The sequence below is a fragment of the Asterias amurensis genome, chromosome 11 (genome assembly GCF_032118995.1).
Source record: "Asterias amurensis chromosome 11, ASM3211899v1".
Classification (NCBI taxonomy): domain Eukaryota; kingdom Metazoa; phylum Echinodermata; class Asteroidea; order Forcipulatida; family Asteriidae; genus Asterias; species Asterias amurensis.
The window spans coordinates 18,588,782-18,614,623 of NC_092658.1; the positions used below are offsets into that span (position 1 = coordinate 18,588,782).

General features: G+C 37.9%; 2 protein-coding genes across 7 annotated transcripts in view; both read left to right on the forward strand.

Annotated features, from left to right (window-relative positions):
- Window positions 1-8,817, forward strand: part of LOC139944464 (uncharacterized) — a 72,547-nt gene extending 63,730 nt beyond the window's left edge. For all 6 annotated transcript variants that reach the window (XM_071941480.1, XM_071941485.1, XM_071941484.1 and 3 more), the window contains 7 exons: window positions 469-597; window positions 886-1,098; window positions 2,191-2,274; window positions 2,513-2,637; window positions 3,515-3,623; window positions 3,935-4,107; window positions 4,894-8,817. In XM_071941480.1, coding sequence (XP_071797581.1) covers window positions 469-597; window positions 886-1,098; window positions 2,191-2,274; window positions 2,513-2,637; window positions 3,515-3,623; window positions 3,935-4,107; window positions 4,894-5,011 — 951 coding nt within the window. In that variant the 3' untranslated portion in view covers window positions 5,012-8,817. The remainder of the gene's footprint in view (window positions 1-468; window positions 598-885; window positions 1,099-2,190; window positions 2,275-2,512; window positions 2,638-3,514; window positions 3,624-3,934; window positions 4,108-4,893) is intronic.
- A 2,122-nt stretch (window positions 8,818-10,939) lies between these two features.
- LOC139943976 (uncharacterized) overlaps window positions 10,940-25,842 on the forward strand; it is a 33,861-nt gene continuing 18,958 nt past the window's right edge. Inside the window, exons 1-2 of the mRNA XM_071940898.1 lie at window positions 10,940-11,250; window positions 17,255-17,340. The gene's annotated coding sequence lies outside the window, so the exon portion shown is untranslated. The remainder of the gene's footprint in view (window positions 11,251-17,254; window positions 17,341-25,842) is intronic.

The following is a 25,842-nucleotide window of genomic DNA, read 5'->3' on the forward strand; positions in this document are numbered from 1 at the left end:
CAAGAGACAAGTTCATGTCTATGGGAGATATTAACTATGAAGCCAGCTCATTGGAAGTGTCGTTGCTGAGCGTCAACCAGCACCTCATTCAAACTATCTGATCAGCAGAGTGTGGGTTCGAAACCCAGTCGTGACACTTGTGTCCTTTCATATTGGATGTAAAGCCGTTGGTCCCATGTGTTGTATAGCGCACGTAAAAGAACCCAGTGCACTTAGCGCCCCGATTTTGCCCTGGTTTTCCAGGTTAGATTGGCAGCATATTGCACCACAGCAACTTGTATTAAACCATAACATGGTGCTATGTAAGAGGAGTAGATCTTATAATTCAAACATAGTCTGACATACCTTGCTGGAAAATACTGTATGTTAAAGCGCTCTGAGCATCACTGAGTGGCGGATATGCGTGCTATATATGAAGCCACTATTATTACTATTATAACATACTTTATTTTCTTTATCCCCCAACAGAGCCAGATGAAGGAGTTTCAACAGGACTTGGACGAAGCTCGCCAGAGTCGTGATGATCTAGCCATGTCAGCCCGTGAAGCAGAACGCAAGCTCAAGACAATGGAGCAAGAGCACATGCAGTCACAGGAGGTACTGACTAAGTCTAGTTTTGGGACTTCCAAGTATACTACATACATAGATTTATATATAAGTACTAGAGGGCGCACAGGTGATGCTGCATGCACAAACACGATGGGACCGTAAGGAGATGCGCAAGGCGATCACTATGTTGAATATGAAGTACACGCTAACTCTTTGAGTACGTATAATGTTTAGTGTGTAGTACACCCAGCCAAAAAGGTCTCTGAGGCCATCAGCAACTTCAATGATTTTTTGTACAAACTCAACAACAATCCTTTTTTTTTTTGCCCTTTCTAGGACCTGGCTACATCTGAGCGCCAGCGTCGCAAGGCGGAGGCAGACCGGGACGAGCTCCAAGAGGAGATCAACAGCAACCTGAGCAAGGGTAACACCCTAGTGGAAGATAAGAGACGCCTGGAGCAACGCATCTCCGCGCTGGAGGATGAGCTTGAGGAAGAACAGAGCAACGTCGAGATCCTGATGGAGAAAGAGAGGAAGAGCAATGCTCAGGTTGGATTTTCTTCTTTTTTTTGGGGGGGGGGGTATTTTTCCTCCCAGGTAGGGCTCGAATGTGGATGGAAAATTCCACAAGACCGCAGGGCTTGTAGCTCTGAACTTTTACTGGACTAGCATTTATTTGACCAGACCAGAATCAGAATGAGTTGAGCAAGCAGAAAGAGATGGTCTATTTCAATTGTTTTATGTGTAGATGTGTATGTGTACTTCGACACTCTTGAAAGAGAATTCATAAACACCTAAGGCAGTTTATCCATTCTGATTGGTCGAGAGGGCATCACGTGGTGGTGTTTGAACGGATGATATAACACCAGTAAAAAGTGTTGAAACATGGGCGTGACACGCGAGCTTGCACCTGTGCTTATAAGACAGTTTCTTCAGTTTGGTCGAGAGCAACGGCTGGAACAGTTGTGCCACATCACGCGATACGCACGATGCGCACAGCAATCTCCTTATAAGGAGTTGTTTACCCGAGGGCCTTACCATTTCATAGCTGGAGGGGTGTTGTGTTGAAAGAAATCATTGAACAATTATAATTTTTGCGTTTATTTTATGAATGGGAATCAAAGTGTGTTGAATCTGTTTTCAACTAGTGGTTTAAACCCGCCGAGGCCTGGTTCTTGATAATTTACATCGCCTTTGTTTAGGTAAAATTAACAAGAACCAGGCCTTGTTGGGATTAAACCACTAGTTGAAAACCTCTTCACCACACATTGATTCCCTTATTAAAAGATGGTTATCACATTCACAGTCAACCAGTTTTTCACAAAGTTATGTACACTGTGAGGGATTTTCTTAAAAAAGAAAAACACAAGACCACAGAACACACTGAAATCACAGGCCTTAGGTCTGTGGTTCTGTGTTAATTTCAAGCCCTGGAAGGGGGTGGGGGTGACAGGGAAAGAGGGGATCAATCACTGTTGAAGGTAAAATTGAGATACCACAAGGGTTAGCGGAAGAGTGAAGGATCACTGGGGAACCTGCAGACCCCCACCCCATCAAGGAACTGTTGTAAGACACGGGAGCAAGTTATTTGTAAATTTGCGCAGATTTTTAATAATTTTTTTCTTGTCTTTGATTTGCCAGATTGAGACTTTCACCAACGAGCTGGCCTCGGAGCACTCAACCACCCAACGTCTAGAGAATGCCAAGATGCTTCTAGAAAGACAGGTGAGTGTACTGTGGGATCTAGGTTATGGCCAGCTATATTAATCCTTGAGAATTACCTAAACCTGTGAAATACGCTTGACTTAAGCCCCGAATTCCCTGCTTCCTTAAGCGCTGATTATTTGCTTACGGTAAGCAGAGCCAATAAATTTGACCCCGAGTGTATTATTGTAAGACAGCTTGAAATGAATGGCCTGCAAGTAGTTATTTTAAAATCTCAAACCTCTTGTATGACATTTAGAACAAGGAATTGAAAGCCAAACTTCAAGAGCTTGAGATGAATGTGGCCAAGAAAAGCAAAGCAACAATAGCCCAGATGGAGAGCAAGATAAGTCAGCTGGATGACCAGCTCGAGGCAGAGACTAGGTAAGTTGAAACTTATCACTTGCAAACTCTCCCTGACTCTGCAGAAAGTTCTCTGAAAATAAACCAATCTTTCCATGCTCTGATGAACAAATTTGAAAATCTCCCCAATTATGGATACTTTTTCCCCGATAGGCTGAATGTAATTCTAAACATGTCACTGATTGTTTTACAAAATCTCCCTGATTACACGATTCACATGTTGGCGGCTCTGCACTCTGCACCCAAAACAACAAAATTGACGTCACAGTTTATCTTCAGAAATCAGCAGTGGTTTATAAGTTGGCCACATTAAAGAGTTTCATTCTAGAATTCACATCCCCTATAAGGTGATCCCCCTCCCTGCAATGCTGCTTCCCAGGTTGTATCGTAAACCGTGCGGGGTTTCTGGCTATACGGCAGTATATGGGGTGTATGACTTTTGACTGGTGCCCCAAACAAAGAATGTTTATGCGCTCGTCAGTTGAAGCGATTTGATATGCCCTTCAGGCTGGGGTAAAGCGCAATATAAAAATTGATGTAGGGAGACTACCTGCATACGGCTAGTTAGCTCAGTTGGTAAAGCACCAGCACATTATTCTCAGGGGTCACACGTCAAAATTCCCTTCTAGTAAATTAGTCTTTGTCCTGCTAGAATCATTTTTTAAGATTGACAGTTCTTAACTATTTTTGCTCTTAATCAAACTTTAATATGAGAAATTTAAGTTTGAATTGGTTTATTAATAGAAACGTTGCAGCCAGAGGCCAAATCGAAAGCCATGTTTACAGATAAAAATACTTATAAATTTGTACATATAAAAGATACGTAAAGTACTGTGTAAATGTTTTGTAAATGTTTACTGTGTAAATGGTTTTGTTGTTTTTCTTCTTTCTTGAACAGGGAGCGCAGTGCCGCTGCCAAAGCAGCAAGACGAGCTGATAAGAGGGCCAAGGAGCTGGGCATGCAGATGGAAGATGAGAGACGCCACGCAGACCAGTACAAAGAACAGGTAAGAGATTACTTAAAGCAAGTCAGGTCCCATAAAGAGCTGCTTAAGCACAAAATAATTATGCTTACCAGAATAAGGTTATCACCCAAAATAAGCGTGTGTGTATGTGTGCACGTTCGTTTTAGTCTGGGACAGTTGTTATTACCCTGTGTATAATACATGTCTGTACCTTTTAGAAATAACATTTTCTCCTTAGTCTTGCCTTCTCCATATCTATTTTATATCTCTTTTTTGGGGGGTAATTTTAATAAACTTGGAAAGAAATAAAATAGTTATAATAATAACCATCATTTTCCTTGTTCTTGCCTTAGGTGGATAAGTCCAACGCCAAATTGAAGTCACTAAAGAGGCAGGTGGATGAGTCTGAGGATGAGTGCACACGAATCAATGCCCAGAAACGCAAGATCCAACGAGAGCTAGACGAGCAGACTGAACAGAACGAGGCACTCATGAGGGAGGTCAACCAGCTAAAATCCAAAATGAGGTCAGTTTGGCACTAAAAAACCATGTACTAAAGCACTTTACACTATTACTACCCCTGTTCTTTGGACCTTGATCCATCCTCGAACCATTTCAACTCCTTTAGGAGTATGTAGCACTGGCAGCCACAGGGGCATGCATTATTTGCTTCAATGATCTCTGTTCACACGTCGGTTGACACGATAAATCAAGGACATCTCTTTGGTCTCTCCTCAGTTGGATTAAAAAAACAATTTCTTTTTTAAGCGACGTCCCCATTAGAATACAGAAGCAAGGCAAGAGAATTCCTTGGCCCTCTTATCAGCTCGTCTTTTGTTATTATTCTCAGTTTTAACGTGTAGACCCCGCCTTATTTACTGCTGTATAATAAGACGCAGTTGCCGTTAAGTGTCTTGCCCAAGTATTACAATCGGGATACAAATCAAACACTCAATTGCTCTTAAGTCAGACCAGAGATCTGTAAATGAGTCCAGCCGACGATTTCACCAAACGCTTTCCTAACTTAAAATTAATCTTGGGACTTAGGACGAGTTCAGTTCTGTATACAAATACGTTGGACGAACTGAACCCATCCTAAGTTAGGAAGGGTTACTCGTCCTAACTCGAGTTAGGATTAATCCTAGCTTTTCGTGAAATCGGCTGCAGGCTCTGTGGCTCTTTAGTAAATATGGAATGTCTTATCTTGCATTCATTACTCATGGACAAAACATGATAGCTCAGTACATATTCGGCTTGATAGGTTATATAATTTGTCACCCAGCAATCAAATGTTTTTTTATTTCTGTTTTAGGAATACTGCATCTTCACGTCCAAGTCGTTACGGCGGTGGAAGCCGGCGTACTGCACCAGTAGAGAGCACCAGCTCGGCTGACGATGCACCAGACGGCACAGGGGAGGGCATGGAGTAAAAGATAACCTCAAATTCATTATGCAACTTAATCGGTGCCTAACCATGGACCATCCAGAAGGGTACAGGTTCAAATGATAGCTTGGCATTGAACATGGAGTAAGTCATGCGTCTAGGCATGATTATTATTTCAAGTTTAAAGAAAAGATTCAGGGTGTAGAGCCAATCCTAGAGCTGTTTTTAGGTTGTAAGTTCGTCTGTGGCACCAATACTAACAATTAGAATAGTCGTCCATACATCGTCACAAATGTCACCATCACAAATAAATTTAAAAACTATTTTGAATACGAAGTGCTTTTTAATTTCAGTTTCAATTTTCAAATTAGCTTTAAATTTCTCCGGGGTTTGAATCTTTATTTTGTTGTTTTTACTTTATAGGACTAGCTTGCGTTAACCAATTTGATTAATGTTTCCTGCATATTTGGTTGAGAATTGTTTTTGAAGTCGTTGATTTTCAGCAGGGTGTTTGTATCAACTTTGGCTTTTCACTAAAGCTGTATTGAAAGCATGGTAGCTAGTCCCGGCATTTATTTCTTAAAAAAAATAAAAATTCAAGAAAAGTGTGACGACAACATTTTAAACCTGATAGCTGTGTAATTTTCTTGATTTAGTGATCGACAAACAGTACCATCAAATTATGACGCATAGGGTTGTGTTGTGTTTTAGAACCATAACCTTCAGACCTTTCATGAAAAAGGGCCTATAAATATTTGAAAATCAATAGCATTTTGTATATAAGTAGGTTTTGTAACAGTAACAATGATGGTGTAATAGGTCAAAAAAACAATCTGGGGGGAAAAACTGGGAGGGGAAAATTTTTAGTTTCTTCATTTAAGGACAAATTTTGTTTGATAAAGGGAGGTGAATGTATGAGATTTTTAGTTTTTATAGACATCAGCTGAGTAGTCAATGTAAAAGTGGAGTTAAAGTGAAACTAAGTACATCGTGAAGGTAATAAGAGTGGTGAAACTTGACATGAACAACAACCTACTAATAATTGAAAATTTCCTTTTTTTTGATATTGAAAACAAATGATAATGATGAGTTTATATATTTAGTTTAATGATAGATTATAACATTTTTCGATCAGCGATTATAAATACGTTGTAACCCTTTTTATTTAGCTCTCTATTTTTTCGTACATGGATTTATTAATCAAGCACATGTTTTGCTATTTGGATGGTATTTCAGTATATATATATATATACATACATACAGTAGAGACAGAACAGTAGGCTTTTGTTGTGTGTGCTGTTTTTTGTTTAGGTTTGTTTAGTAACGCTTTCCTGTGGAAAGAGAACGGCGAAGGATTTAACCAAGGGGGTACAGTTCTTAAGATCCTTAGAGAGGGGATGTTACTCAAGTTCCAGAGGGGTGTGTATTGTCCCCCAACCCCCAAGGAAGGGTAACATGATCCAGTGCTCCAGATGGATTAGCACTTAGCAGCCAAGGTACTAGAGTACCTATCCCCTAGACTGTAAACCCGGCGATGGGGCATGAGGGGAGCTTGCAAGTGGGGAAGTACACCCCAAGGCACCCCCGCCCCCCTTCACCATAAAGTTGATCGTGTCAAGTGATATCTTAGGATAAGCCTTAAAGGGTGTTAGTTATGGAGTGAGTATAGTGAAGCACCAGGGTAGATGTTGGGTTACAACTTTTGATAAAGTGGGATTGATACGTTTAGTAAATACTTAACCCTTTTCCCCCAGCTCAAATTACTGTTTGGAGCAGTTGGTAATTTTGTTTTATTGGGTCGAATTCTCTCCAGATGAAGGATTATTAGTCGAGCAATGAATATTTAACATAAATATGCAAGATTAAACTGCGCTCTAGGTGTATTTAATTTTGTTTTTACCTTAGCGCTAAAGCACGTGATGTAATGTACAACATAATAAATCTACCACTAGAAAATATTTACAAATAAATAAATTAAAACAAATAAGAAGTTGAAAAACATCTTTAACAAAAATGTTCTAGCTAGAGTTACTAATATTGTATTTGTAGGTTATTTATAACCCTATTTTGTTTTTGTATTTAATTTTCGAAACAACTTTCATGAGTTTCTTTTTTTTCTGCGCTGGGATTTTTTTGCCTATTATATAAAGTAATCGATTAACAATTAATGCATTCCATTATTGAATCTTTAGACTAGGCTCCTGAATAGTAGATATTTTCCTACGCGATTAATCTTTAAAAAAAAAAAAGTTAAAAATTTCCACAACCATGAACAAGTCAACATGTGATTTAGCATTCTGAATGTTCAGGTTTTCGCGTCAACGTATAATTGTCTCTAAAGAGATATGACAAAATACTAGATTGGTTTGCCGCTTGTATATATAATGAAACTGAACAGGAGTTTAAAATTTTGCTGTAAATGTAGCCCAATTCCTGCAAACTTAAACCAAAAATCACTTTGAAATGATCAATCATTATGCAGACCTTTTAGCCCGAGTTAGCAAATCTTTAACTGTACAGTCATAGATAGAATTGTAGACCTGTTGCACGGATGTAGTTGTCCAAACTAGCCTTGGTGTTCCTCAACTGAATGCCAGGGGCCTTTACCAAACTTAAGCTTGGGCTTAACTCCGGCTTGGGCTTGGCCCGGCCTTGGCTCCATCAGTTTTGGAGCAGTGTGCATTTTGCAGTGTTTCAAGCATCAAATTCAGCCCGAAGCTGGATCGGAAGCCAGGGTTTGGAATTATGCCCCTAATGTATGAGGAACATTTTGGGTTAATTGTTTGTGAGTTTTTCAGGCTTCCATTTGATAATTAACAGTCAGAAGACTTGTGTTTGGGTTTTGTTGTCGTTTGAATTAAACTAGTACTATTTTTTTCAATGAATACATTGTGTTCATCTTGCCAGTTAGCCATTGCCCTGTTTAAGGGGCACTCAAAATAAATGCCCCATGCTGGTGAATATGAGAAGGTTCATCCATGTAGATGAAACGATCAGAACTTCAGCCATGGTGTTCATGTTTCTGGACTTCTGGTACTAACATAGTGTTGGGTTCATTCTAGGAAACAGACTAATGAGGTTAAAGCTCACTTTAGTTTCATGGACATAAAAAAAGAAATTGGTTTAAAAGAAGAAAAAACAAAGATAAAAGTTGACTTGTGACAACACCCTATGTCCAATACAGTAGCAACTATTACAATTTGGTTCGGATGTAATTTTATACCTTATTTTGTACACGTCATGGCAGCTATCTTGTTTGTAGTTTATTTGCACCAATTCTTTATTTAGTTAACTACTATAGATTATATGTTTTTACATAGTGCCTTGGTGATGGTGTTTGTATTTAGGATGGTGATATGAATAAACTTTCCAAATAGAATGTCTTGTTTAACATGGGACCATTTTTTTAGCGCTGCCAACCAGGAAAGCACACTGAAACAGCTTGAGAAAGTTTTGCTTATCAAGTTTCACTGGTATCAAATTGTACTGCTCAATAGACACTGCTTTTGCCAGCCAAATTCTTCTTGGGAACGCTATCAAATTGGGCATTTTAAGAAAATATATAGCCCCGATTTATAGTGTTTATAAAATATTACAATATATTATAAAACTAACGAAATATGTAATTACTATCCAATTCTTCTTGATGTAATAAACATTAGTTAAAGAACATCTAATTAAACATTTGGGAAAATTCAATTTTTTTTTTAAAGAATGTTGCTTAAAGTAGAAATGTTTATCCCTTGTATGCCTATTAACACACCAATACTGATTTTGGGCTTATCTTTAAAAGAAATAATTTGACAATTAACGAGCGATTCTATAATAAAACCTTGCAAATTTAATAAATAACGCTTTTGATAAGTAGTCTTCTCTTGTTTTGTGTTTTTAAGAAGCTCCTCTATTTTATTTTTTGTTTAGAGCATTACACTCCTCCATCCTGCAATAAAACCACAAAAAGGAGATGAAGTGACCTAAACAAAAAAACAAATATTCTAAGCTGGTAAGATTAAGTATGATTCCCGATTTTGGTGGCCCTTGGAAAAATCTGTGAAATGTATATCAAGTCTGAAAAGTCTTGGGGGGGGGCACAAGAAAACCAGGTTATGGGGGGATTTCGAAATATATTATTCGATATTATGCAGCAAACAAAAGAAATACCGGACCAACTCGGGATATTCAAAAAGCTTTGGGGTTTTGCTCATAAGTAGGGTATGGTATTTCCGCCCCCCCCCCCCCCCCCTCCCGAAGCGTATTTAGAGAGAAAGGAATTTACCTTACAAAACATCTCTAATATTATGACTTCAGCTAATTCATGTTCCCTAATTGAATTTATTTTGTAGTCTCAATAACACCTCGTTTTAACAGGAGCAAATTCTAATGCATACAGACACGTACACAGCTCCTGTTTTTGATCATGGTTTCGAAATGGCGTCCATTTTGAAATTTTCACAATGGTGGCTGAAGACGCCATTCAAAATCTAAGCAACCCGAAATTAACGATGTTGGCCAATAAAATCTAGGCCCCTTTGTTGGCTCGACGAAAAGCCAGCTGGAATTCATAGTGAACTATAGGCTACTAAGTATTATTAGCGGACGACGTCTGCCAAGTTCAACTTGAGACGATTCAAACGCCACTTTTGAGTTATGCATCAGTGCGAACACGCCAAACGGTGCCCGTCCACACAGGTCGCGTGACTTACGGGAACAAAATTTAACACGTGTTGCTTAAAGGAACTCGTTGCCTTGGATCGGTCGAGTTGGTCTTTGAAAAGCGTTTGTAACCGTTTGTTATAAAATGCATATGATTAGAAAGATATTTTAAAAGAAGAATATAATGATCCACACAAATATCACTCGAAATTGCGTGGTTTTCCTTTTACCTCGTCGACAAACGTCGGCCATTTATGGGGGTCAAATTTTTGACTCCCATAAATGGCCGACCGTGTTAGTTCGCAAAGTAAAAGGAAAACCACGCAATTTCGAGGCAAATGTGTTTGGATTATTGTATTCTACTTTTTTAAAACATCTTTCTAACCATAACAAACGGTTAAACGCTTTTCAAAGACCAACTCGACCGATCAAAGGCAACGTGTTCATTTAAATTGTTTTTTAAACTATTTATTTTAAATTTCTAGGTCTAAGAAATAACGAAAACAAAGTGTTCATCGCGGCGGAGCCATCTTCCACTCTAAAGTTAAAGGAACACGTTGCCTTGGATCGGACGAGTTGGTCTATAAAAAAGCGTTTTTAACCGTTTGTTATAAAAAGCATATGGTTGGAAAGATGTTTTAAAAGTAGAATACAATGATCCACACAAGTTTGCGTGGTTTTCCTTTTACTGTGCGAACTAACACGGTCGGCCATTTATGGGAGTCAAAAATGGCCGACTGTGTTAGTCGACGAGGTAAAAGGAAAACCGTACAATTTCGAGGCATGTTTGTGTGGATTATTGTATTCTACTTTTACAGCATCTTTCTACCTATATACATTTTATAACAAACGCTTTTCAAAGACCAACTCGACCGGTCCAAGGCAACATGTCCTTTAAGGCCTATACAACAACAATGAAAAAGTTTGTTTTTGTATGATCATCAATCAATCAACTATCACCGGTTGGGCCGACCAGCACGACAGGTTGTTCCGCTGTTGCCTTGTGAGTGACTTCATGAAGTATTAAATATTTATGATAAAAAAAAAATCGTGACAAAAATGTTACACGGTTTTAAATTCTCGATTTTTGTCTCCTAAAAAAATAAAAAAGTTTATCTAGAAACAGAAACAACTTAAACAGGGCGGTAGAGCAGGAAACGGAGAAATTGTAGCAGTGAATTTGCACGTGTTGTTTGCCCATGAAGCACGCCCTCAACAAATGGGTACCCGACTAAACGTTGCTTTATCATGAAGGGACGACTGGGAACAGCTCCCTATGTGACTCCTGCTGATAATTTTCGGCAGTCTGGTGATGGCCTCTCTAGGTAGATTATTGTCAATGTAATCGGGCAGTTGTCCAGACTATCGACCCACTTTGCTCGTTGTCTGTGCATAATGTGGAAAGAATAAAATTATACGTGTATTCTGTGTGTGTTATAATGGGGGAACGACTTTTTGGGATTGTGTGTGTAAAGTACGTGTTTTAGCTCGTCGGAAACAGAATTTGGAACGAAGAACTTAGTCGGTGTTTTCTGCTGAACTCCGCGTGAACGTGACGTTTATATGACAAAGGATTAAAGTGCTGTTGCACATGAGATAAGTTGGACTGGCAAGGGCTAACATTTTGTTTTGGTAAGTGAAGTAATTTACGGCAATTTGTAGTTTTTATGAACAGCTTTTTGCAGCAGGCAACTGGCACTGGGATGCGGCACAACCCTCAACTCTGTGCGCGCGGACTGCTTGTTGTTGTGGTGGGTAGCTCCCGCTTTGGATGGGGCTGAGCCTCCAATCCAAGTCTAAAAATTCCTTTCTCAATGCTCTATTGACTTCACTACAAATTATAAGTCGTACTAGTCCGTACTATCATAGATGGAGTAGTACATTGATTAATTATAGATATATGTAGATTAAAGCATAACATTAACTTAAACAACTCAAACTGCTCGTGCTTGCAAGATATTTTCAAGTTCAAACCCAAAACAGTGCATTGAATTTATTTATTGATCTCTATTCTTACTTCATATTTCTTTTAAATTATTTACCTGGGAATATAAATACACGGCTAGTTGAAGTTTAATTGCCGTTATCCATTTATTATTTTGCATGGTCTGGTCTTACTCATGATTAATCTCTGAAGGGAGTGAAACTCTGAATAAAAAAATAAAAGTTAAATAAACAATGTTTTTATTTATTTGATACAAACAATTCTTGGGAAAAGTTTCCTCATGGCGCCACCACTTTTTCATTCGATATGAAATAAAATAGTATCTCATTTACCTCAATGAGTGAAAAAGTGGTGGCGCCATACGGAAAGTTATCCACTACACTAGTTCAGTTGGGTAAATAAGTCACCCTCCATCCTCCGAAATGATTATTACAACTACTGCCGGCGCGACACTGCATGTAGCTAAATAGTTAGACTGAGTTTATAATACTAGACCCCACAGACAGTAACAACATTTAATTTATTTGTTAACATTTTGGACTAATTATCTGGCATATTGCTGTTTTTTTCTGAGCATTTTTTGGGGGGTTAAATAATCTAGTAAATTGTGTTTGTATGAGCAGAAACTACGGGAAAGATTTGATTTCTTAAAAAAAATAAAGTGATGTCTCTTGTTTTTGTTTACGCGCGAGACTGGCACAGTCTGAATTGCAATGCAAGTCTTTCATTGTATTTCTGTATAGTAAGTATGGCAATGAAATGGGACTAAATATTTAAATATATGCGTAGAAAATAATTCCAAAGCTCATATAATGGAAAAGTTTCCGTATGGCGCCACCACTTTTTCATTCAATAAGAAATAGGCTAATATAGTATCTAATAAAATATGAGATTCCTTTTTGTAAAAATGAGTGAAAAAGTGGTGGCATGATGCGGAATGTTATCACACAATTTTTTTTTTTTTAATTTCCCCTGGTCAAGTCCAATTGTAGGCCCTACACTCTTTCAGTATTCCACATCCTGGTGTTTGGAATCAATCACAAGTCTTAATAAAGGGATTGAGTATGATGCTGGTTTGCACAGATAATTATTGTATTGATCAACCTTGGGACTTGATGATTGATAGTGAGTTTAACGTGCAAATGAGAAAGACTTCACTCAACAAGGAAAATCGCCTGCAATGCAGTAAGCTGTCACGAATCAATTAAATGTTTACAAAATAACAATAAGAAGAAAAATGAACCTAAAACACAGGTAAAAGGTGTTTTGTGTTGTAACTTTTAGTTAAGTTTGAATTTGTTTAAATGTTTGTTTACAAGTGATTGTAGTTTCAAAATCCAACCAGCAAAATAGGATCTGCATATTTGTTGTGTTGAGTTATCCAAACTTTATTTTGATTCAATGATATAAGGGCTGTTACAATTCATTTATTGAGGATTTAGATTTTGTTATTTTAATTTTATTTATTTAGTAATTTATATTATATAACACCCAGGCAGATCCTTGCCATTTGATTGGAGGATTGTCCGTCACGTGATAGCAAATAAAAGTACCATTGCACGCTGAGTCACTCACCGTGCTTTTGCGTTCCATCCGAAAAGTACCATTGCACGCTGGCAGCGTGCAATGGTACTTTTCGGATGGAACGAAAAAGCTGAGTAAAAACATCACTGCGTGCGCGTGTCTTTGGTAACGCAGCAGGTGTTACTGCAAGAAGGCATAGTAAAATTACTAGCATTCGGCTTCAACAGTTGAACTTGTTTGTTTTGAAAGTTGTATCTTTCAATCAGAATGACAAAGATCTACTTGGATGTTATATAAAACAAGTAATGAATGTTTTTCATTCGTGCAATGGTGCGAATATGTTCATTCGTTGAAAGCTGGAATGTTCCATTCAACTCGGCTCCGCCTCGTTGAATAGAACATTCCATCTTTCAACTCATGAACATATTCGCACCATTGCACTCATAAACATTCATTATGTGTATAATATTTGACTGCACATCCATCAGCACAATTAGCACAAATGTAAACAAAACGAAGCTGAAACAAGAAGAACAAAAAAAAAGAACTGATTTTGTTAATATTGATGGTTTAGCTAAAGAAATATTTGACCAACATCGAGAAACTATTACATTTTTTCAATCCCTTGATCCCAATCAAATATGTTTCAGGCCAGCTCATTGGTACAGTACTCAATTGTACACCATCTGGCACTGTGCATGTAGCCCTTCATGGTTTTGTATCTCTGTTGATTGTAAAGGAGATATTGACTTGTCTATCAACGAAACACTTTGTTATCCAAAGTGAAATGCCATCAATGTAGGAGATGAGTGACACCAGTGAATGATTTCCCGTGTAGAGCTATAAGCATAGAAAAATGCTATCACATAATGTACCAGTTGCAACTAAAAAACTTTAATCGCTCAAGTGAAAAAACTGTGCAGTCCAAATGTTTTACCAAGCAAACAATTGCTAGACAAAAACTTTGGTTTGTATCAACAGATTGTACAGATATATGTGAGGCTGTTATAAACAGTATCAGTGCAAAATGCCTGTGCGGCAGGGATGGGGTCAGCATTTATAACAAAAAGGTTTTTGACCTTCATGGAGTTTTGGGAAACTTGCTAAAAAATGCTTAGAGAGCCTTTCTTTGACCCAAGCTACAACATGTGTACATGTAGGCCTACACACCATCATGTACACACAGTCACACTGGCTCTTCCTTTTTGTAGTCAGATAGGAGTCCTGACACTAGACAGGAAAGGTCTGGCTCAGCGAAGAAAATTGTTTTAGCTCCGTAGTTTATAGGGCCTATGGCTGCTTTCCTGTACTGTAAAGCAACTAACTTCACTTCTGATCATTCCATGCAGGATGCACAGTACCGTGCTGCCAGAATTTGAAGGTTTAACATTCTCCTTTTTTGTTCATAATTTTCTGGGAATTTTCTGGGAATAATCCTCCTTAAAAATTCAGCAAACTTTAAACACATTATGCATACATTTTGTTTGTGGCAGGCCTTTACATGACACGCACTTTGCTCTTGAAGGGGCACAGCAATTTCCCTCTAGTTGTAAGGGGGAACCTTATGAGAAAAATGTAATTTTTGTACCGGAAACTTGCACAGGGCACCACAGCAAAAACACAGGGCACCACTGGAAGTGCCGTTGGTGCCATGTGTTTCATACATATTTCGAGGCCTGTTGTGGTGATATTGATAACATGCTCTGTTACGAGTGCAGAAAAATGTGTCTTGGTGCTTTGATTTACCACTTAGTAGGCCTTCATGTAGATTATTTCATTGCAATGTGATTTCAAAACTTCACTGTACGATGGCCTCATAGATCATTGGTTAATATCAGTGTACACACAGATGTACCTCACGGTATGTTGGACCTCTAGCTTTAAAGGCAGTGGACACTATAGGTAACTTCTAAAAATAATTATTAGCATAAAAACTTACTCGGTAACAAGCAATGGAGAGCTGCTGATAAAACGTAGGTTGAAAAACGGCTCCCTCTGAAGTAACATAGTTTTCGAGAAAGAAGTAATTTCCATGAATTTGATTTCGGGACCTCAGTGCTAATTAGATTTTGAGGTCCCGAAATCAAGCATCTAAAAGCCCCTCACTTTATGTGACAAGGTTGTTATTTCTTTCATTATTATCTCGCAATTCAATGACCAATTGAGTTCAAATTTTTACATTACATGTTGTGCATTGTTGAGATACACCAACTGAGAAGACTGGTCTTTGACAATTACCAATAGGTTCCAGTGTCTTTAAAGTGTATCTGTTATTCTGATGTGTCATCAACATGCATGGATTTATGTCTACATATTACACTGCAGTGTCGTTTGTGTGTACATTATGTGCATTTGGTATTTGTGTAATTGAGTCTGAACTCACACGGAAGAAGAAGTGTGCATGTATACCTGTAGTATAAATTAACATGCAATTAACACCACAGTAACAGGCTGGTAGGTATTCCCACATTTTTTTCTTCTTGACGTAACTCAGACATTCAGTGTTTGTAGTCAATAAGGATGCAAATGTTGAAGCTCCTAATAATGAGGGTAGATTTTTGATTATATAAAATCTTGCCTTATTGAAAATAGTCCTTTATGTACATTGTTGATTCTTGGTTACGCTCAAGTAAAATAATGAAATACATTTTCAATTAATGCATTTTCTTACAGAATATAATTTTTGTTGTGTGTGAAAAATTTACAGGTTAGCATCTTGATGTTAAAATTTTAATAAGATAAAAGCATATTTTGTAACCGTAATACATATCGAAAGGGGTACAAAAACAATTTATACAGTAACTAATGCAATAAAATAGAATTTTATAATTTTCTTTGAATATTTTTAATGAATCTAGAATGAACTACGCCTACGCATAGAACAGGTCTTATTCTTGTCTCTCTATCATTTTTAAACTCGGAGTAAATCCATACATTGGTAATAGAGCCCGTGAAATATTCTTCACTTGTGGATGTATAGAAAGAGGATGTTTACAGGTCAAGTTACAAACAGGGCGTACTGCTCTAGGGCACATGTACATGTAGCCACTGGTTTCTCATGTGTGGCGAAATTGTATGATGCCATTCTGCCTGCTCTGTATGAATATTATGCAAACATGCTCTGCATAATGTACAGCCGCTGCTTGAAGACCCCAACCAGCTAATACCCTACACGCTGATTAAAAAAGGCACTCCAGCTCAGGTTACCCTGTTACCATGACGACAAGGTGCTTTAATCCCAGCGCAGAATATGGGCTACATGCTGTGCTGAGTTGTGGTTACGGATGGTTGGGGGGGGGGGGGAGATGTCGAGAGATCCGTTCTGTGGTATTGAGATGCTGCACACTCGCATAGGTTTGGGGATTAGTTCGGGCTGGGACTTCATCAAATACCCAGATGTGTGGAGAATGCTGAGCATCAAATTAATGGAATTTCTTCATATTGGTGGACCATTGAATGAGGAATAACACATGGTGCGATCACGATTCGTATTATGGTAAACATGTCCAGTGAATGCATTGAATGCACCTTGTAACTGTTATAATATTGAAAAGGTAACTGTAAAGCATTGAAATTATAAATTGGCTACACACTTGCACATGGTTCGTTGCATTTACTGACTCAAATGTACAATGTAAGCGACTGATAGATTTATTTAGAATTTTCTGTCTAAGTCTATAACTACCAAAGTTTTACATTAGTCTGGGGGTTTCATAAAGCCCGGTTAATACTGACGGCGAGGTTTCAACGTCACTGTTTTCACAGCGATATTTCGCGAAGTTGAGCACAATTCAACTGTCGCAAAATATTTGTTGCGAATTTGTGACGTCAAAATTTGTATCACATTCGCAGGAAGTACCATGTATGCAGAACTGGGCATTTGTAATATTTTCTATAGTATTTTGTATGTTTACGATTCAAAGCATTGCAATTCTTTTCAACAAAATTGTGATGTGTTCTAAAAATTTCATTATTTTTTTCCACCCTTCACTGTTTATCTTTGCATTGTAAATTTATTTCTCTTACCTTGTTATTTTCTCGCCCCTCACACATCAAATTTGCAACATTTTATTTCTGCAATTCTTGTACCAGACTTGGGGGATTCATAATCACATCGGAACTGTGACAATTTTCTAATTCTCTCAAAAATTCCCCTCAATCCCACAGCACGTTGCAAAAGGAGGTTCACCCCTCCAGCGGGAATGGTTCCATCTCCATGATTGCACTCGGGAGAGAAAGACGCTGGCAACAGAGTAAGTGACATTACCACTCTCGCTATTTGACACTTAGCAAAACATTTCATATAATGCAACGACCCCCCCCCCCCCCTTGTAGGATCACGTTGCATTCATTTGTCAAATGTGCACCGGGTATCCTGGGAGGTTCTTTTTCTTTTGTGTTCAGGTGTTAAGGAAATATGCAGACATTTGTGTGAGGCTTTCTTCTCTGTATTTATCTAGTTTGTATCTGGCGATATAAGTTTACACAGATTTTGTAGCCATTAGGTGGTTAATGGCTGGTAATGAGTGGTGCGTTAAGGGGCACTCGACCATCCGAGGTGTTAAACTGAGGGTAGACTGTAGGATCGGACCAGCAATTGTAAGGTTGTGGGTTTGAATCCTACCAAGCTAATCGCGGATTTCACAATGACTAGTTAAGTTTTGTCTTGAGTTGTGCAATTCATAATCATGAATTGACAACCAATGTCTTTATGAGAACGATTGGCTGTTGTCAGCTTGGTTTGAATCTCCTTGTGTGAGTTTTCCTAGTTCCCTTGATGAGAAGATCATCTAAACAAACAACATACAATGCCACATGTCTATTTTAAATAAATGTTAAAAATTTCATCTTTGAGAGAGCAAGGCCATTTTCATTTTGCAAGGGCACTTCCATTGGGAATTTTTTTTAATGCGAAACTTTTGAAGGGCTTTGAATTTGAGGTCCAGACCAGGGCAACACAATGGCCTCCTTAAATTGTTAGTGTTTTTTTAATTCACGGTAGCTAGTCAATCATGTTGTCATGCGGAAGCTGGGTCACATCATGTACATTGTACTTTAAAGGAACACTCTGCCTTGAATCGGTCGAGTTGGTCTATAAAAAGCGTTTGTAACCGTTTGTTATAAAATGCATCGGTTAGAAAGATGTTGTAAAAGTAGAATACAATGATCTACACAAACTTGCCTCAAAATTGCACGGTTTTCCTTTTACCTGGTCGACTAGCACAGTCGGCCATTTATGGGAGTTAAATTTTTGACTCCCATTAATGGCCGACTATGTGTGTTCGCAAAGTAAAAGGAAAACCCTGCAGTTTCGAGGCATGTTTGTGTGGATCATTGTATTCTACTTTTAAAACATCTTTCCAATCATGCATTTTATAACAAACGGTTATAAACGCTTTTTATAGACCAACTCGTCCGATCCAAGGCAACGTGTTTCTTTAAAGTATAGGCACCTAGATGTACATTACATTGTGATGTTGCCTGTACAATGCCTGTAAAAGAACCATAGTGGCCGGCTGTGCATCTTAGCACAGTATTGCTGAGTGATAGTGGCTGGACCATGGAGACTGAAAAGCAAGAGTCTTTGGTATGCAGTGATTTAATATGAGCTGACCTTGAGGACCTCATAGTGGAAATGGTGGATTGGATTGGAATGGAATGGTGTGTTTGGATCTTGGGATTGGGGCTTGAGCATCTCACATGTTTATTTGATGGTTGACAATGTCTGCTGCTGACTCCACTAATGACTAATGTATACTACTGTACTGTGCTTTAGTGTGTCCCACAGATTTATATGTACATTAAATCATAAAGAAAGGACTAAACTTTGCAGTTTGGATGGTAGAAGTACTTGCTGAGGTGCTGTAGTTTTTGAGAAATGAGTGAAACAAGTCATGAAAATAATTTTTGTCTTAACAAAGAGACAACAATTGTATTAGCCTTTTTTTATTAAAAACATAAGATATTACCAGTTATGGTAATATTTTTTACATGCTAAAACTGAGACGAAAATTATTAAGTGACATGTCCTTTTAGAGTAATTTTTTTACACAGGACTCGGGAAAGTACTGAGTAAATAGTGCTAACACACATCGGTGTATGGGTAAAAACCAAAATTAATATTCTTTATCCCTGATGCAAATTTAACATCCCTTATTATAGAGTACATGTAATCTTGTACAATGTGAAATCAAGCCCTACCTGTACATTTACTCACTCATTCATCATATATTATTATGTACTGTTGTTGTAGCTGGACAGGAATCTAAAACAGTGGACACACACTGATACACTCTGTACCTCGTACAAGGGACAGGCCTGTGCTCTGAAGCTTACACTTACCATACAGAGGAAATGGAATCAGGGTTCTTCTCAACAAGCCTGTAGAGGAAATCAGATATTATGATTTGCCCTATCGGTAGTGTGTTAAGAACATGTAGGAAACAGGTTGTCTGAGCTTGGTTTATCAAGTTGGCATTAGGGTCACAACCTCTGAACGGTTCGCAGGCAACGATTTCATCCAGCACTTTGACATTGCAACAAATTTTGACTGGACAAATTTTGTGCACGCTGAGAATGGCAATATCAAGGAACTAATGATGATTTTTGAGTAGCAAAGTTGCTAATCAGTTCTGAGACATTTTGCTCTGCTTTACGAGGGAAATCGTTCACTGTGTTGCATAAAGGCCAAGTCACACTGCAGCGATAACGCAAACGATACCGATAACAACGCAAAGATCACATTCTATTGGTTGAATTGCTCCACGCAGAATATGCGCATGCTCATTCAACCAATAGAGGGCGTGCATTTTTATCGTTCTTGTTTTTAGTTCTCGTTAACAGGGCCTGTGTGACTGGGCCGTTACAAATGTGTTTGTACAAAAGGTCTCTCCCAAACAGTGAGTGCCCTCAGGCCTTCCCAACAACACATTGAAAACCATTTAATGTTGCAAATAATTTCTTATTTTTTTAAAATACTTCTTTGGCCAATTGTCTGGTTGCTTGTTCCCCTTAAAATGAGGAAAAACTTGCTGTTGATTTTGTCATTTATTTTTCATGTCCTGGCTCTGTCATCATTCATTATCATAAAATTGGCAGGTTTTGATTGTACACATTTGTACAGTAATTAAAAATTGCACGTAGTAGCCATCAAACTACCAGCACACTTTCCATATATCAACTACCATTTGTACACAATAGGCCTAAATAAATGCTTATAAAATTTAAATATTTTGTTTTGAATAGTGAATATTGTTCTTTTAAACGCTATGTTCAATGCTACAATAGGCCATAGATGTCAAATTGTAGCTCAGTGAGTCACAAGCGTTAGCCTCTTTGAGATAATGGTAAACACCATGAGTTCACTATTTGGTCTGGGTGTATGCAGACAGATTTATCCAAACTAAACTGTGAAATTATAATTTGAATACCATCTCAAAATGGCTTTTCTCCTACAATAGATATCCCGCATTGTAGCAAAGTATACCTTTGGTTTTAGGAACCATTCATTTGTGTAATCCTGGATATATGCAATGTAGATAAAACAATAAACTATTAAAGGCAGCGGACACTATTGGTAATTACTCAAAAGAGTTATTAGCATAAAACCTTTCTTGGTAACGAGTAATGGGAAGAGGTTGGTAGTATAAAACATTGTGAGAAACGGCTCCCTCTGAAGTGGAGTAGTTTTCAAGAAAGAAGTAATTTTCCATGAATTTGATTTTGAGACGTCAGATTTAGAATTTGAGGTCTCGAAATTAAAGCATCTGAAAGCACACAACTTAGTGAGACAAGGGTGTTTTTTCTTATCTCGCAACTTTGATGACCCCTTGAGCTCAAATTTTCACAGGTTTGTTATTTTATGCATGTTGAGATACAGCAAGTGAGAAGATTGGTCTTTGACAATAACCAATAGTGTCCAGTGTCCTTAACATGTAAAAATTAAATTTCAAAAGGTGGACGTTTTAAAAAAAGATATTGCCGAAAATTCAGAGGGAACAACTCTACGCAGGAAGAATAATCTCTGATATGAATACACAATCTGCAGTGGTGAATCCTTCTCATTAAAATTGTGGGGCAAAAATATTGTTTTACTTTTTTTAACCACATTACTTCAGAAGTGAAATGTTTCTCAAAATGCTTTATATACCAACGTAAGCTGCTGTATAAATTTTAAGAGATTCACCAAACGTATACCTTTTCTGTTAATTATACATTTTTATGAAGCAATAGTGCCAGTTCTTTATTTCAAATGAAAATTGCTTTTGGGCTTCTACATCACAGCAAAGAAACTTACATTATGTAATGAAATTTCACCCAGCTCTGATCATCTTGAACAAGGGGCTACATCATGTACTTGAGCACACACTGATAAACAAATGCAGGAATTTCATTGCACCTTTGCTTGACCGACATGTAGGCCTACAGTATTTGTACCTGAAGTGATCCGTAATTCAATTATTTTATCATTACAGTTCACATGGTATTGAAATCTGTTTTGCTCCACTGATGTTGTACAACGGCTGTTTGTCATACATGTACATGATGTGTGTTGTTTTTTGTTTTGGGGTATTTTCTTCTTCTTTTTAGGGGGGGGGGGCGGCAGTTTTTTTTTTTTTCTAAAATAATTTATATTTTTAAATATAAATTAATTCTTAAAAGAGTTATTTTTTTACTGTTAGTATTATTATTATTATATTATTAAGACAGAGTTCTTCCCGTAGCGCACATAGCATGCTAATATAATAATATGCACAAATTTCGGTTGGAAAAAAAGTAATGGTTTTTTTTAATACTTTTTTTTATATATATTTTTTTCATATACTTATTTCAAAAAAATAATCAAGATACATGTACAAGGAAAACCTTTTAGATTGTTCCTGATTGAAATGCAGGCCTTTTTAGAAAACATTCCAAAGACCTTGTTTCAATTCAGCGTCCTTTCCTTCAGTCAAAATTGCCAAATTTGGGCCCAGAATGCAAACAGTTTTGTAAAACCTTTTGGAGAACCCTGCTTAGAGAGAAAAGAATTCTGTTTGTAGAATATTAAAAAAATACCCTGTACTCCGCCTTAAGGTTACAGATTTTGAAAGGCTGGTCATCAAATTATTATTTTCATTCGGCCTTGCAGACATTCAAGTGTGTCCCACTCCATCCTAATACAAGGAGTGTAATTGCAGGAGGTGCATATTAAATGAGAGTAGTCTGTGCCCAGCGGTCGGATCCTGAAGGACTTGTTTTTTTTCCAGCATTGACTCTGTGGGGGATTTGCCGAGTGAGGTGGACAGGTACAAGACTCCCTTGTTTGGATTTAGATGAGGGTGGACAGCAGATGTCGTTTTGCATAAAACAATTTTTATGGGGGGTTAGGATGGTGGATTGGCAACTGCCATTACGGAGCAGACTCTTGTCTTGAAGAATCTTGCCTTGGGAATATGATAATTACAAGGCATTGGGATTTATACTGAAGACGTTGTTTGTGTTTTGGATTTATCATGGAGCTGTTCATGGATACACTCTCAGGACTTGTTTGTTCTAGACAGTGTACAATAACACAAATTGTACCAGGGTTTTGTCCAGTTTTTTTTTCTTCTCAAACCTGTCGGGCACTCTTGACCCAAGTTTTTGAAGTTTGGCCTTTCAAAGTGTCAACCAATTTTAAATGCACTTCTGCACTCCTTTTTAAAACCAAGCGATTTGTGACTCTGTATTTTTGCCTATACCCAGAACTGTCTAATAATTTAGACTTCGTACTTGAGTATCAATGTTATGATCAAAAACTTTTAGAGATTGGATATTTGGTGCAGTATGTAGTAGGCACTAAGTATACATGTACTAAGAACTGTGTACAATACCATGCCAGCATTTATGTCAACCAAACACATTGACAATCTGGGCAAAACTAAGTTGACTGAAGCAGCAAACATTGCTTAGAAATTTTATGCTAGAAGTAAAAAGATGTGTCAGGATTTTAGTCATAATTGGGAATGCTATGGCTAGTAGCCTTATCCTGGTATTAAGCATTGTGTTTTGTTTGTGCTGAAGCGGCCCTATGAAATTAGGCCATTGAAATGTGTTCGCTTCTGATTATGGACACCATGTTTTCGTATTGGCTCATTTAACCTTCAACAACACCCTTCCCTGTGAGTCTCAGGCCTGAGTGCATTATATTGTTGACTTGTCCATAGACATGTAGATCCATGGCAGCATATTATTCTGTACGCTGTAATCAGTGAGTCACGCTACATGTTTTCAAATCTTGTTTTTCTTTTTTCTCTTCAGATTTTGTTGTGTGATTTAAATGTTCTTGTAGAATGTATGACCTTTTCAGTGTTGTTAAAAATGCCCGCTGTCTTCATACATCAGGCCTGTACATGTCACATACATTAAACTGCGTGTGCACTGGCTTGTCATACTCAAGTACAGGGCAATCCGGTACGGCTAGCGCATATATGTTCGAGTGCAGTTATTGGGTTTTGTTTGGTCTTTTACAAAGCAATGAAGTACATTGTAGGCCTATGTGAAAATTGTCTGTTATGGTTGCATACATTTCACTGTTTTATTAAAAAACAGTCAGTACTGCAATGTATTATTTGGTTTTCCGATACAGTTTGCTTGTTCAATATGACTTTGAATTTCAGAGGGAACAATTTCACATAACATATTGGCTTTGATCCTTCTCGCAATGGTTTCCAGGGACAAATTAAAATTTTCCAGCACTAAAGAAATCCTGGGCAGAACCTTGAGTATATCGTTAACGACTACACATGTGTACAAACTGAATATAGACTGCCGAATGTCACAAAGGATTTGGCAGATAATCCACTACTCGTCTCCATCAGAGGTATGAATCATGCATGCACACTACTTACGGTGTGGTGGTGCATCTTACAATTGCCCCATTCTTGTCGTCCGACTCAAAAAATGAAGGAATAGTTCACACGTCTCCTCGCCCCTTTATTTTGAATCTTTCCCTGAATATGACTCACGCAGTATGCAAACATAGAATCTTATTCAGGCTGAAAATTATGGTTTACTACTGGAAGAAAAAACCGAATGTGCATCAGAAATTTATTGCTCGCTGCCAGGTGAATAGGGAACTTACCCTAGGGAATGGTTTTACCCAGCCAATTTGCATCGGGTGTAGCGATATTTGAAGAGTGGGCAGTATGTGGTGCGCCCAGTAGAAGCTAATGTTGAGTAGCAAATTTGTACATCATATACATGTACATTGTACAGTAGTATTACCAACAATTGGCTGCGTTTCCATACAAAGTTGAAAATTAGTTTGATCATTTAAAATGAAAACGATATTGGGCAACTTCCAACTGGAGATCAATTTAATTAATTCCAGGGGATATTTTTTTTTACAATAGTTATTTTATGAAGCAATAAAGTAAATTGCAGGCCTTGAACTTTGCTCTTGAAGGGCCACATGAATTTTTCTACTGGTAGGCCTAAACAGGGACTTCTAACAGGAAAATTAACATTGTATTTGAACTTTGCAAAGGGTACCATCATAGACCACAGCAAAAGCACAGTGCACCACAGCAAAAGCACAGGGCACCATGGCAATTGCTGTGGGTTATTTCAAGGCCTGGAATTGTTAAATTAAAGGAACACGTTGCCTTGGATCGATCGAGTTGGTCTTTGAAAAGCGTTTGTAACCGTTTGCTATAAAATGCACGGTTAGAAAGATGTTTAAAAAGTAGAATACAATCATCCACACACATTTGCCTCGATATTGCGCGGTTTTCCTTTTACTTTGCGAACTAACGCGGTCGGCCATTTATGGGAGTCAAAAATTTGACTCCCATAAATGGCTGATCGTGTTGGCCGACGAGGTAAAAGGAAAACCACGCAATTTGGAGTGATACTTGTATGGATCATTATATTCTACCTTTAAAATATCTTTCTAATCATTTTTATGCATTTTATAACAAACGGCTACATACGCTTTTCAAAGACCAACTCGACCAATCCAAGGCAATGTGTGTTCCCTTAACAATACGGTCCATGGTCCAATGTATACACACAGTCATGACAGTGGCAGAGCACTTGGGCCCTTTTCATTGTGTACAATTTATCATTATGAATTCACATTTTATGAGGACTTTTACAGCGCGCAATTTTAATTACTGTGGCTGATTCACAAGCAACACACGTGTGGGGGGAAAAACAGTATGGGCCTACGCATTATTGTGCATTTAATAATTTCTGAATAGTGGTGTGGCGGGGGGGGGGGGGTATGTTCACATAGAGGCAGATGTCAACACTAAGTAATTTTGCTGCTTGTACATAATTACCTGTCAGGTTGTATTGCCTGACTGCTAATTCCAACTATTTCATCCTGAGTGAGAAGGGGAGATCTCTCTATAAAAAACTATGAGAAACGGTTGGTTAATCTACATGTTGGACTGAAAGTTTGTATCATCTAATGTGAGGTTGCTTGACGCATCATACTATACACGTGTAGGCCTACATGTTCCAATTTAAGAAGCACTTTGTAGCATTCTTGTTTTTTTTTATCTAACATCATGTAGATCATCCTGTTTCTGATGCTAGTCATCAGCGTTTTGATGTTACAAATAGTATGAAATACAGAGTGATGTACAAAGTAATACATGTGCGTAAATTATAAAGCAGCTTACATGTATAACACACCTCTTGCTTGTTCTGTATTCTAATTGGCTGAAATACAGTCACTTGAGATGAACTAATATAATCTAGTGATAGTCTAGCGTGCTTGTTTTACG